General features: G+C 46.7%; 1 protein-coding gene across 3 annotated transcripts in view; it reads right to left on the reverse strand.

The window, feature by feature from the left end:
- Window positions 1-13140, reverse strand: part of ELF5 (E74 like ETS transcription factor 5) — a 32826-nt gene extending 19686 nt beyond the window's left edge. For 2 of the 3 annotated variants that reach the window (XM_027979616.2, XM_012096210.4), the window contains exons 1-2: window positions 13056-13140; window positions 5834-5958 (exon numbers count right to left, since the gene is read on the reverse strand). In XM_027979616.2, the coding sequence (XP_027835417.1) occupies window positions 5834-5954 (121 nt within the window). In that variant the 5' untranslated portion in view covers window positions 5955-5958; window positions 13056-13140. Of the gene's footprint in view, window positions 1-5833; window positions 5959-10704; window positions 10868-13055 lie in introns of those variants that run through there. The other variant, XM_004016398.5, reaches the window with a different exon arrangement.
- Window positions 13141-13399: the final 259 nt, after the last annotated feature.

The following is a 13399-nucleotide window of genomic DNA, read 5'->3' on the forward strand; positions in this document are numbered from 1 at the left end:
AGGGGCAGCTAAAAATCTTCCACAGGCTGGCTCCCTCCTGGTGGTCACTTTTGAGGGAGAACTTGACAAGCTTCTGGACAGTTGTCTCCTTCCAGATTATTGTTTAGAGTGGGCATGCTAAGAGTTTATTTATTTTTATTGAAGTATAGTTGATTTATAATGCTATGCTAATCTATGAAAGTGAGCGTTAGTTGCTCATTGTGTCCAACTCTTCCTGATCCCGTGGTTTATAACCTCTGTGCATGGAATTCTCCAGGCAAGAATACTGGAGTGGATTGCCATTCCCTTCTCCAAGGGATCTTCCTGACCTAGGGATCCAACCCAGGTCTCCCTCATTGCAGGCAGATTCTTTACCATCAGCCACCAGGGAAGCCCAAAGTGACTCAGTTTTGCATATATACACATTCTTTTAAAAATATTCTTTTCCATCTTGGTTTATCCCAGGAGACTGGACATAGTTCCTTGTGCATACAGTACCATCTTGTTGTTTATCCATTCCGAATGTAATAGTTTGGGGAGGGAGAGGGATGGGCTGGGAATTTGGGGTTGGTAGAGGCAGAATTTTTATTTTTAGCTGAATAGTATTTTCTTCAAATTGAAGTTTTATCTGGAAAAAAGCAGTGCTGCTCTGCTGGGAGTTGAGGGGAAGGTACTTGATGGCTTCCTCTCCTTAACACCACTAGGCTCCTTGAAAAATTACTGTTCTGGAGCTTGCTATTTGAATTCTCCCTTAAAGCTGAAAGTGTGTGTGATCTCACACTTAGGGGGCCTGCCTCCTAGAACTCGTTAGCAAAACGGAAATAATAGGATCTACCTCTCCATGCTGTTACAAAGAGTAAGTCAATCATTGCATGCAATGTGCTTGGAACAGAACAGGCAGAGAGTAAGTGCTTGTTCAATACCATTGATGTTAAATATTAACATGTACTTGTTAATATTGGGGTCACTCCATACAACTATGTTAATTGCATTTCCTCCACTTGTCAGCTGTGCAATCGTAGTAAAGTTTTCTAACCTTTCTGGACCTCAGCTTCATTCATCTGTAAAAGAGGAATAATAATAGTGTCTATCTTTTAGGAAGCTTGCTGTGAAATGGAAGAGAAATGATGCATGGGCTGAGAGAAACTTAGCCCAGTGATCTGGATGGCAATTCAGATCAACAGTTCCCTGTGTCACTTGTAATTAGTTATTATTTGGGGATGACATTTGTTCTCAGGGAAATGACGCTGTCTCCACCAGGGCCTCAGTCTAACTGAGGGACACGCAGAACAAAGGAACCCAAGGACCCAGTGAGAGGGAGGCAGACAGTCTGGGTCAGAGGAGACCTGAGTTAGCCAGCCTGGACTGTAATTAGCACGATTTATTAGCATCGGAAACTGGGAAAGTCTTTTGCCTGGAGCAGTACTGAAGAGGGCCAGTGAATGGACTAGGCAGCATAGGGCACTGTCAATTGTGGTTTGTCACTGAAAGGAAGGACTTTATGAGGAGGGACCTGAAATGATATATGGCTTCCAGGTTTCCCTCCAGAGTTGGTCTAGCCCCATCCAGTAGTCTTTCTTGACTTTCCTTCTAAGCCTGTGGAGTGATTTAGACCATGAGATGGAAAAAAAAAAAAAAGGAGCCTGGAGCAGTGTAAGAAACTGGATGGGGAAGAGATGAGAAGGCTGGCTGGGTATCATCCAAAAGTCGAGGCCATGAGTGTGTGGTTAGAAAGGACAGAGAGCACCAGGCCCTAAGCCGTCCCAGGCCACAGCTGCCCAAAGGCTCAGATGTGTGCGGGAGAGGCTGGAGGTGGCCAGCAGTGAGGTCTGTCCTTGGGAGTGTGCTGGGGTGTGACCAGCGCCACGGGGCTCACCTTAGGCTTTCTGATGATTTTATATTTCATTATTTGGCATTGATTTAGAAATTCTGAGACTCTCTTTGTATCTGATCTCAAGTATCTCTACCTGGAATAGGAATCTTACTTAAGAAAAGCCCCCCTGGAACCCAGATACCTCTCTTTCTGAGTATCTGGATGTTAATATCCAAGATCAGCATTTTGTACCCTAAAAAAATTTTTTTTTCCATCAAATAAAATCTCGTGCTTGTGCTCAATCGCTTCAGTCATATCTGACTGCTTGCAGTCCCATGGACTGTAGCTCGCCAGGCTCCTCTGTCTATGGGATTTCCCAGGGCAAGAATACTGGAGTGGGTTTCCATGCCCTCGTCCAGGGGATCTTCCTACACAGGGACGGAATCCGAGTCTGCTGCACCTCCTGCCCTGCAGGTGGATTCTTTACTGCTGAGTCACCAGGGAAACCATGAATTCTCCTACAGCTAACGTATTTGTTGAGCACTTAGTACGTGCCAGTTACGCGCTACACTGTTGAGTTTTCTCATCCCATCCTCAACTCGAGGTCCTAGATCACGTAGCCTATTTTACAAAGTAAATGAAGAACCAAAGGCAGAGAATGGTGAAAGCCCTTCTGGAGGTTACACAATGAGTAAGTGGCCGAGCAAGGTGAAAAGTGCAAGTGAAAGTCACTCAGTTGTGTCTGGCTCTTTGCGACCCCATGGACTATACAGTCCATGGAATTCCCCAGGCCAGAATGCTGGAGTGGGTAGCCGTTCCCTTCTCCAGGGGATCTTCCCATCCCAGAGATCAAACCCAGGTCTCCCACAATGCAGGTGGATTCTTTACCAGCTGAGCCACAAGGGAAGCCCAAGGTGGAGGTCATTTAGGTGTAACCCAGCTCCTGCAGCCAAGCCTTGGGAACCACTATGCTGCACTGTCTTTGGAATCAAAGTGAGGGTGGGGGTGGAGAGGGGGGCCTAAAGCTTGTCCGTCTCAGCTGCCACTCCAGGTCCTCAAGGGACCTCCCAAGAACCCCTAGAGCTGCCCCAACCTAGAAAACTCTGCTGCGAAGTATAAGCAAGATGCCAAAGCCAAGGTACACTGCACATTGGCCTGGCCGTCTTGGCCATCAGGGGAGGGAGGTGTGGGTTTGTGGAGGGTCAGGATAGAGTTCCAGAAAGTAGGGGTGAGTCAGGATTTTCCATGACTTGTCAGATGCTTGGCTACTGGAACTCGATTGGAGAAATCATCTTTTAAAAACATTGCCTGCTAGTGAAAGATACACAGCTCCCCACTATCCACCTTGGATAAAATGTTCCAGTACCTGTAATTCTTTATTTTAAAAGAGCTGAAGGGTGAACTCATGACATTCTAGAGCATTGTGCAATCTGTGACCGTCCACTCGCCAGCCTGCAGGGCAGCCTCTAAGTGCTGGTTTTAAGAGAGGCCAGGTCCTGAGCTCTTAACACACGGAGGGTGAACGTTTGGCTGCCTCTGCTAGAGCCATTTAAGAGTCAGTAAACAGCTGGTTCTCCTGACCATATTGCTTATTCCTCCCTGCCCTTTTTGTTCATGGATATCGTTTATCCAGCAAGCATACCATTTCTGTCTCCTTTTCTCTCCTTTTTTGTCTCAAAGTGTCTAAGCTGCCAACAATTCTGAACTGGATAGGTTGAAATAGAGACCTGTGTTGCTTTTGTTCAATATGAAAAGTGAGGCAAGGAGAGAGAAACCTATTTTTCCATGTGGTGTCTTGGCTGCAGTGACGACCTACCAAGTGCCCGGCACTTTGCTAAGCACATTATATGTGAAATCTCAGTCAATCCTCCCAACACAGGGAGGCAGATGCTATTTTAGCCAAGGAAAACATATCTCAGAGATGTTAGGGAAAACCTGGCCAAGGTCACGGGGCCAGTCAGTGCCAGCACCAGCCCCATCACCTTGGACCCAAACAGGAAGCTGCCATTTGGACAACCCTGACTTCAAGCTGGAATTTCCTAGGAGGTGGGCAAGGACTTCAGAAGAGATGGCCACTAAGGTGGCAAGTTGGCAGAGCAGTATCTGGAGGAGAACTTGGCTATCTCCTGATACATCCCTCTCAGATGTATCTCCCAGGTCACCTCCTGGGAGAAAAAAAGACAGAAGGCCCTGCAGGGCATTCCTCCCACCAGTGGGACCCAGGGAGACTGGTCCTCACTTGGAACTGTTTCACACCCAAACTTGACCTTTATAATCTCAGAAACACTCAGCTCCTGGAATCCAGAGGGCGAGAGGGCAAGCCCCAAACCTGGCCCCTCCCTTGGTAATGGCAGGAAGCTGGCCCACTCTTGGCCATGCCTGGCTCCAAAGTCTGAGCTCTTGACAACTACAGAAGCTCCTGGAACACTGCATGGGGTAGGCACCTGAGGCTACCCTCTCCCATCCGGCTCTGACAGCACCTGGTAGAAGAGGCAGGAAGAGGGGGCTCCCAGGATGGCAGGTCTGGGTTATGTGTGGGTGGGGCTGGGCTCCACCATCATGGGACACTCAGGGAAGAGACGAGGACTTGGAAACCTCTGTTTTCCTCCTTCAGATTTAGCCTCTTGACGGAACACTGGGTGGGAGGGTAGGGAGAGACTGAGTACATTTCTCATTGTCTTTTTGGGAACGAGGCGCTCTTTAGGCTTGAAGAAGAACTGTCCTGTGCAGCTGGATGAGTCAGGTCCCCATGCAATGATCTGGACCCTGGTGAGAGTGAACCATGTCACAGGCACGTGTATGTCACGTGTAGGGTTAGGGGAGGGTGTGGGATTGGTCTATGTAAGCATGTGCCTTAGGTCTGTCTGTGCAGTGCTGGTGTCTGGCCTGGAGGCAGGCACTCCTTGAGGGGGGCATTTCACACTGACCTCGGAGACTCACCCTCTCCTGGATGCCACCTGCTTTCTGACCCCGAGTGTGAGCCCCACTGGGCTGGAACACACAGGGTCAAGGCCGGGTGGTGAGGCCCGAGGGCTGGATCGGGGCTTGCGTCACCCCCACCGCGGGTCGTGTACTTGCTGTGTTAGAGTCGGCCAGGCTTGCCGTGATGTGCAGTCACGCGGCACCTGGGGACAGCAGCCCTCGGAGGGTTTCTGGGGCAAAGCTCAGCTGGACTTGCTTTGGCTTATGGCCTGCACAAGGCCCCGTGCTTCCTTCTTAGGTGGAGAGAACTGGACTAGGAGAGGAGGAAGTGTGGGGAGGGCGGCCCCGGGGGACAATGAGGGGACCCCTGTTTACTGAGCGCTTCCTTGGTTGCCAGGTTATATATTTCACAGTTTGGCTCTCCTGATCCTTATAGAACTCATCATCCCTGCTCTAGCGATAAGGAAATAAAAGTTCAGAGAATAGCTATAATATTAATACTGATAACCACAGCATTACACCATATGTAAGATGAGCATGTAGGATAGTTGTCAATGTGCATGAGACTCAGTTAACTGTTAGACCTTGGGTGGGTCACGAAACCTCTCTGTGCCTCAGTTTCTTCATCTATAAAATGGGAATAATAATTACTAATTTCTCTTACGGTTTCTGTAAGGATGAAATGAGTGTTTGGCACAGGGTCTGGGGCACAGCTAGTAAGTATTTAGCAAATGTTGGCTAAAGCCAGGATGCTCAAGCAATCACAGTGTACTTACTAGGCTTCGGCCTAAGGGTTTTTACTATTTTGTTTAAATTAACTGCTCCAGGAGATTGGTGTTATCTCCTTTTTACCCATTAGCAAAATAAGGCTCAGAGAGGTTAGTGGAGTTTCCCAAGGCCACAGAGCCGGGAAGAGGTTGCAGTGAGGATTGATTCCAGGGCTTTCTTCTGTGCAGAAGTGGCTCTTCCTTCTGCCCCGGACTCTGGCAACCCTCTGTCCTGAACGCTGGTGAGAGCTGGCCTTTTCAGGTCAGCCTGGCCTTGCCGCCCACCTGAGGCCAGCGCCACCTCCTGCCCCAGCCTGTCCCAGCTCAGATGGGCTTCTCCAGTCGTACACACCTGTCTGATGCTCAAAGGCAGGGTAATACTCTTCATTGCTGAACAGGTCAGTCCACGACATCAGGGGGTCACAGAAGGACGTGTTGGGCAGGAAGGTGCTGTGTGTCACTGAGTCCAACATCACCCTGTAATAGCAGAAGAGGCTGTGAGGAGGTGGCAAACCACGCTGCAGGAGACCCCAGCAGGGCAACACTTGCTTTTTGGTTTTAGACTGTATCACTGGCATAAGGGATCTTAGTTCCCCACCTGGGGACTGAACACATGCCCCACGTAGTAGAAGCATAGAGTTTTAACCACTGGGCTGCCAGGGAAATCCCTACATTTGGCTTTTAATTATGTCAGCAAACACAAACATGCAGCCTCCCAGGAGCCAGGCATTCCTCTAAGTGCCTTCCACGGGGACATTATTTAATTCTTGCCGCATCCTGCGAGGTTTGTGTGTGCATCCCCATTTTATAGATGAGAAAAACTGAGGCAGAGAGGTTGAGACAATTGCCCAGGTAACATGCCCAGTAAGTGGCAAAGCTGGCATTTGAGGATGAAGGTTTTAATTGTGCAATAATGCCTCGTTCTTTACTTTTCCTGTTCTCTCTCACCTGGCCCCTGGACTCTGGATTATAATGTCTAAAAATATACTTCTGAAAACAGGGAAAGAATTATTATAAGTGAATATGCCCACAAACACTAATCCACAATTCTGAAATCTGAAAGCTCTGAAACTGAAAGTATATTTGTATGTGTTTGGTGTCAACTTATCTCCCAGCAAAAACAGTCCCGAATTGATTGCTATAAAACTTTAATATATATCTATACTTCTATATATGTATGTAAGCTAAACCATACATTTATTAAACATATATAACTATAGTATGCCATACAGTTTAATATCTATAGCTATAGTTTCATTTGTTCTACTTGATGAATATTCATGTGATACACTGCAGAAAATATTGATGCATTTAAGCAGTCCAAGCAGGCAATACCTTGAGAGGAGTAATCTGTGCTCTGCAGTATATACCCTGGGTGGCTTCCTGATACTTGAAGAATTCTGAATTCTGCACCACGTCCCACCCCAGGGTTTTGGATAAGAGAGTCGGGACTTGTCACCACTGTAACACACTTGCTTCACTGAGTGCCCTGGGCTGAGCAGTTTATTATTCGTGGTGTCCCCAGAACAACCACTCTGAGTCAGGGTCTGGTAGGCGTTCTGTCTTAAAGATGAGGGATGGGAGCTCTGAGATTCCAGATGACACACCCCATACCACCCAGGTGGCAGGTGACGGAGTTTGAGTGACAGCTCAGGTTGGTCTATTTAAGAAGAAATAATCCTAGCTGCTGTGCATACCAGCGAGTGGGAACTTTTGGGAAAAGATATCTGATTGAGGTTGGAGAGGGGATAGAAAAGAAGGGGCAAACATTCTTGCCCACATTAGTTTCCTCTTTCAAATTTCCCTTTGTTGTTTTCCATATTCCCACAATTCAGAGGAAAAAAAAAAAAGAATTCATTCTTGGTGAATTAGAAAAACCTGTTCCCCCAAATTCTCTTATTATTATTGCAATAATATTGATGAGATACTTGGCTCTACCCCTTCAGCAAAGAGGATACGGCAGCTCGAGGTCACACAGCTGGGAAGTGGCAAAGCAAAGACTAGATTCCACGTCTTGGGTTATTAAGTGCATGGAATTTTAAGATGGTCAAGAACTTATAAATCATCTAGTCCAGTGTTTTCCAAACTTTAGTTATTCACCTGCCCTGTGATAACTTACGTATTTTAAAAAAATCACCTCCCTTATTGTTTAACATAACTGCATTTACTTGAAAGGAAAACTTTATATCATTACTATAAATGGAAAGCCAGGATTCATTTAATATACATAAAAATAAAGACATAAGCTTTGACATAAAAATAAGTCATCCATTCATTGCCTGGATCAGAGGGTCTAGGCACAACCTACAGGCACAGTCTAATCCACCACCTGTTTTTGAATGGCTCACAGATAAAAATGATTTTACATTTTTAAATGGTCACATATTAAATGGTTATATAATATGTGCATAATGCACTTGATTTTGCCTTTAGGCCTGCAAATCCTAAAATATTCACTATCTGGTGCTTTAAGAAAATGTCTGCTACCCCTGGCTGGATTTATAGCACGTATCATGAGTGGCCTGGCATGTTGGAAATTAATGTCAGTCCAATCTTTCCCACATCCAGACGTTTTACAGTTGTGAAAATTAAGGCCTAAGAAATCTGTGTAACTTTGTCAAAGTCACACACCCTATAGTGTAGGGAATTAAGTTTTTTCCAGTGTTCAACCCATCTGCTTTCCTTTCTACAAACGCTCACAGCCTCATCCGCTCACAGACACATCCCAGGCTCACTACCAGGACAATCCGGATCTTGATCCCGAGAGGGTCAGGGACTGTGTGATTCCAGAATCAGAGATCAATTCTTTGGGGATATTTGCAAGTCTGTCATGATCATCACTATCAGATATGCATGAGAACTCTGCTCCAGACAGAGAAACACCTGAATTCAGATTCTCACATACAGGCACCCTCTCTGGGCATCACTGGAAAGTTGCCAGACCTCACTAGGAAGTCTCCTTCCTGATTCCCGGAGAGGGTTAACGTGCCCAGCAGATTATCATGTTCCTGGATCTCCCCCTGGGAGCCGTATCAAGCAGAGGTCAAGGCTGCCTGGGTCTGGACTCTGATTTTCCCACAGATTGACTGGTTTTATATCCCTGAGCAGGTGGCTGGATGAGGAGGGATGGGGGTGGGAGGCTATGAGGGAGAAAGAGGCTTGGTGGGAGCCCAAAGCCTTTTCTACTTTCTGGGCTTGACCCCAGAAAAGTTCTCCTAAGTGACGGTTCAAGGTAAAAATACCCCCTACCCCTCTGGGTTGGAGGCTCAGAAAATGGGAGAAGAGGGTGGCAGACCTCTGACATGACCTTCACGGGTGGGCTTGGAGAAAGGAGAGGGGGTCTCCATGTGGAGAACAGTTCCCAGGTCTCTGGTGTTAATTAGAAACCCTCCAGATATAGGATCCAACAGTAGGAATGTGCTTCTTCATCTCTGCCTGACAAAGCTCTCAAAAGTCATTCGGCAAATTGAATCTGATCACAGAAAAAGTAGGAATCTCTATGACCAGTACAATATTTACCTCTTAGAAGGATTTCTTTTTTTCCTCTTCCCACCACCCTACTCTCTGGCACTGTGATCTCTCCAGTGCTATATTCAGTGGTGTCTGTATCTGATTCCCTTTGGGGGTTCCTTCTATGGCAAACTATATCCATTAAGTTTTCTTAAAGGTCTGTTTCCAGTATACAACGTGCTGTTTTTCTTCTGTAATTATTTTTTTGCTTTGTGGAAAAGTGTGTTTTATAAAAGGCAGCAGCTTTTCTTTTTTCTATTGCAGTGGGAGGAGGGGATATTGTTAATTCTTGGACTCTCCACAAAAGACCTTGGCCACTTAACCAGCAGGCCCTAGGTGTGAAAGTTCAGGAATAATGGCTGCTTTGTATTCAGCAGTCCAGGTTCTTAGGCCTTCTACAGTCCTTGCAATCACTGAACATTTTAGCTCTTCAGATTTCTTTAATGTAGGTGGAAGAGGGTGGTGGGCAACAACAGCTTTTGGGTTCCCTCTTCTCAGGGTGGACATGGAGGCCCAGTAATATATAGTTTTAGGCCTGAAGTTAGAATATGTATTCCGACGGGGGGACAGTGACCACAGAGGGAAAAAATTCATAAAAAAAATTGGTCTTGAGGGTCAAAAAAATCTTAACCAGCATTATCCTTTATGACTCTTCAAAGCCCACAGTACATAAATGATGAATGGAAAATCTGTGACATTAACATGTCATGGAGGGGGTAAGATTAAGAAACAATGATCTAGGGGACTTCCCTGGTGGTTCAGTGGTTAAGACTTCACCTTCCAATGCAGGGGAGGGTGGGTTCAATCCCTGCCTGGGGAGCTAAGACCCCATATGTGGCCTAAAAACCAAAACATAAAACAGAAGCTATATTTCAACCAATTCAATAAAGACTTTTGAAAATTGTCCACCTTAAAAAATTCTTAAAAAAAAAGAACAAAAAGGGGGTGATAATGGAAAAAGAAAGGTTGAGAAGCATTGGGTTAGACTTAAGAGTCAGCAGCAGGACAAGTAGGGGAAGCCTAGGGAGGGTACTAGGCCTGCTATTGTAACCCCACATTTTTGTTTTTTGAGAGGCTGGCTGACTTGTCCTCATAGAAGGAGAATTGTCATGATTCTGCCTCTTGCTTTTCTTGGAGCCTCAATACTTCATCGGCTGCATGAATACAACAATGAGATGGACTCTAACCCATACCCTAGCTGCGTGATTTTCTTCAGGATCCCACCCGATTTGGCTGACACAGCCACACACGTGCACACATACATGTAGGCATATATGATGGTTATAGTTGGATATTGCGGTCGAGTACGCTTACCAAATTGGAGTACAATTCAATCATACAGAGACAAAATTTTAGCTATAAAAAATTCCCATGATTTTCTCTTCTCCTTTTCCTCCCATACCCACTTTCAGCCGTGATCTCTGGACACTCTTTGCCTGGATTAGCCAGACCCCTTAAGTATTCTGAACCCTCGCTCACTGCCCATCTGCAGACCTATGGCGGTAGAATTCAGTCTCCTCAAAGTGTAATCAGCACTTTAGCTGCCCAGTAGGTAGGAAAGAATCAAGTACTTTCAGCACAAGAAGGGAGAATCAAGTGGGTTCTCTTCCATGCACGAGAAAGCCTGGCTGGACCTTTGGGAATGGCATGGACGCTTAGGTCCCTGGTGCCTCCGGGGGCTTCCTAACCCTTCTGACAGTTTGGTTCACTCACCAAGGGTGCACCGGAAGGGTCCACACAGTCAGAGAGACAGGCCTGTGGGCTTCTTGCCCTCACACGAGTCAGAGGCAGCAGTCACAGGTGTGGTGTCCATGGCACCTCTGTTCAGCCTTCCAGAGAGAGCGGAAGGCGCAAACCACCCAGCCTTGGCCAGTCTGCCAGACAAGGAAAATTCCTTCCTGACCCTGGCAGAGATCATCAACTTCACTCTGGGCATGTGACCAAAAATTCACCCAATTAAGCACCTACACATTGGCTGTTTATGCACCAAAGCATCACTGCGCAGAACGGGCTGTGAAGGTGTAAACCATGGAAAAAGGGGCTTGGGAGGACCTTCCTTGATCCCACCATCAGGGCCATCTTGCTGGGAAGAATAATGCTTTTCTTCCTCTAAAGTCCCAGTGATACCCCAATGCCCACCAGGTCCCGAGCCCTACGGGCAAGGCAGGGTCCACTTCCTACCTTTTGGACCTCCCTCAGAAGAGACACATGGAGGAAAACCCATTGGTTGAACTATTTCAATGCTTTCTGCTAAAGGCTTGTGGGTTGGGTGCCTGAGTGTTTGCTCTTCTGGGAAAAACCAGAGCAGCTACGAGACTGCTTTGCTAATGTCTTGCCAAGTGATTCCTCATCTTCCTTTGGTTTGTATCAGAAGTTTGCTAGTTTGTTCTTTTTTAGTTGTTTTTCGAAAGGTGCTGGCAAAGACTCATAGGAGTTGTGCTGAATAGTTTACCATGGGCTCCCATACAAGGCTCATTGGGTTTGGGTTAAACCCATGTGTGTGTGCTCAGTCGGGTCCAAACTCCGCAATGCTATGGGCTGGAGCCTGCCAAGCTTCTCTGTCCATGAGATTCTCTAGGCAAGAATACTGGAGTGGGTTTCCATGCCCTTCTCCAGGGAATCTTCCCAACTTGGGGATGGAACCGGCATCTCCTGCAGCTCTTGCATTGCAGGTGGATTCTTTACCCAGTGAGCTACCTGGGAAGCTATATTAAATCCATTGGGATTTAAATCCTACTTCTGCCACCCACAAGGAAAGGGATGTGGGACACATTTCTTACTACTCAGCCTACTGAAATTTTAATTTTTATATTCTTTATTTTTGTTTCATATAAGGTGTGTTGTGTCAAAATCCACAACCCACTTTGAGCTCATCTCTGAAATGGAGATTTTAACATGCAATACTCAGGATAACCCAAAGATTTAACAAAATTAGGTAATATATGTAGATGAACAGATATAACATATATGTCTATTACTGTCCCAGCAGGGGATGGGGGAATCAATTGTCATCAGTATTCTAAAAGGTTGCTACTTAGGTAACTTCTGAGAAAAGCAGACAACCAATCTGTGAAAACTCTTACCAAGAACACTTTGAATTGCCAAAAAACCCTCTCACAGAAAACATGAGGACAAAAGGATTAAGCTTTCACTCAGAAGGGCAAACAACCTCTTCCCCTGGGGCTTGAGGCTGAAACATGACGCTGTCTCCCTGAATCACTTTACCTTGCTAGGCTTCAGTTTCCTCCTCTGTAAAGACAATTAGGGATCATTGTCCCTAATGATCTCTGACAGCCTTTCCAGTTTGTAAAATTCTCAACACAGCAGAATGAAGCACATCAGAATGAATGTGGGTTCTCAGCTCCAGCGGGAGAAGGGAGCATGTGCTACACCAGTCTGCCAGCAGGGGGCGGACGCTCAAGAACCTCACATAGTGCAGCGTCTTAGAAAAGGTCTGAGAACACAGTGGAAAAACCCTAACCATTGCTTTTCTGGAAGCACTTTGTACTGAGGAGGTGTGAGAGTGCACAATGGGTTTCTTTTAAGCTATTATGTTCAGACAATCTCCTGAAAAATTCCCCAAACTGTAATAAGGCAACTATTATTTTTTTCTGTTTCAAGGGGGTGCTCCATGAGCAGGCCAATGGGAAAAGGAGGCACTTAGGCAGGAGGAGGTGGGCTTTTCTTGAAGCTGAATATTTTTTGGTGTAAAATCCAGCTTTCCTTCCTCAGGTTAGCTTGAAGAAGGGTAGAGAATGGCGTGCCTGTACGCCATTCTCTCTCAGTGAGTTCCCCTTGGTTTAATCAAGTGACCCAGAGGGGGCAGGGGCTGCCACGAAGGAGTTGGGTGGCTACACAGCCTGAGGAAGCAAAAACATCTCTCTCAGGCCAGCAGTTAAATCCCAGTCAAACAGCTCCGGGGAGGTACTGTGACTGATGGACGTGGCAGGAGGCCTGGCCATCTGGAGCTGGGGACGGACCCACAGACCCAGGCCCCCCACCAGAGCCACTAAGCCCTGACGCCCCTTACGACTTATCCAAAAGAGCAAAGAAAAGGTGCTTACGTGAGGACGGCAGTGCTGGGTCCAAAGAGGAGGTTTTCAAAGCAAGAGAAGGCAGGCACTCCCAGCACCGGCGTACGGTGGAAATAAAGGCACCTGTAGCCTTGTGATATAAGTAACACCTACAGACAGGTCCGTTTGGTTTTTCAGGTTTATGCACAACCCCTTTGATGACGGTGACATACAGTGACACGGCTCCTTGGAGGGGGAACGGTTCTCACACACAGAAAGTTTACCTTTATCCTGCTTTTGTGCACAGCTCCCCCCACCCCACCCCGGCTCCCCTGCTCCCCACCCGGGGAGTCAGTAAACAAGCTGAGAATTCTTCTCGCCTCTGGGAGCTTTGC

Source organism: Ovis aries, chromosome 15, assembly GCF_016772045.2.
Source record: "Ovis aries strain OAR_USU_Benz2616 breed Rambouillet chromosome 15, ARS-UI_Ramb_v3.0, whole genome shotgun sequence".
Taxonomy (NCBI): Eukaryota; Metazoa; Chordata; class Mammalia; order Artiodactyla; family Bovidae; genus Ovis; species Ovis aries.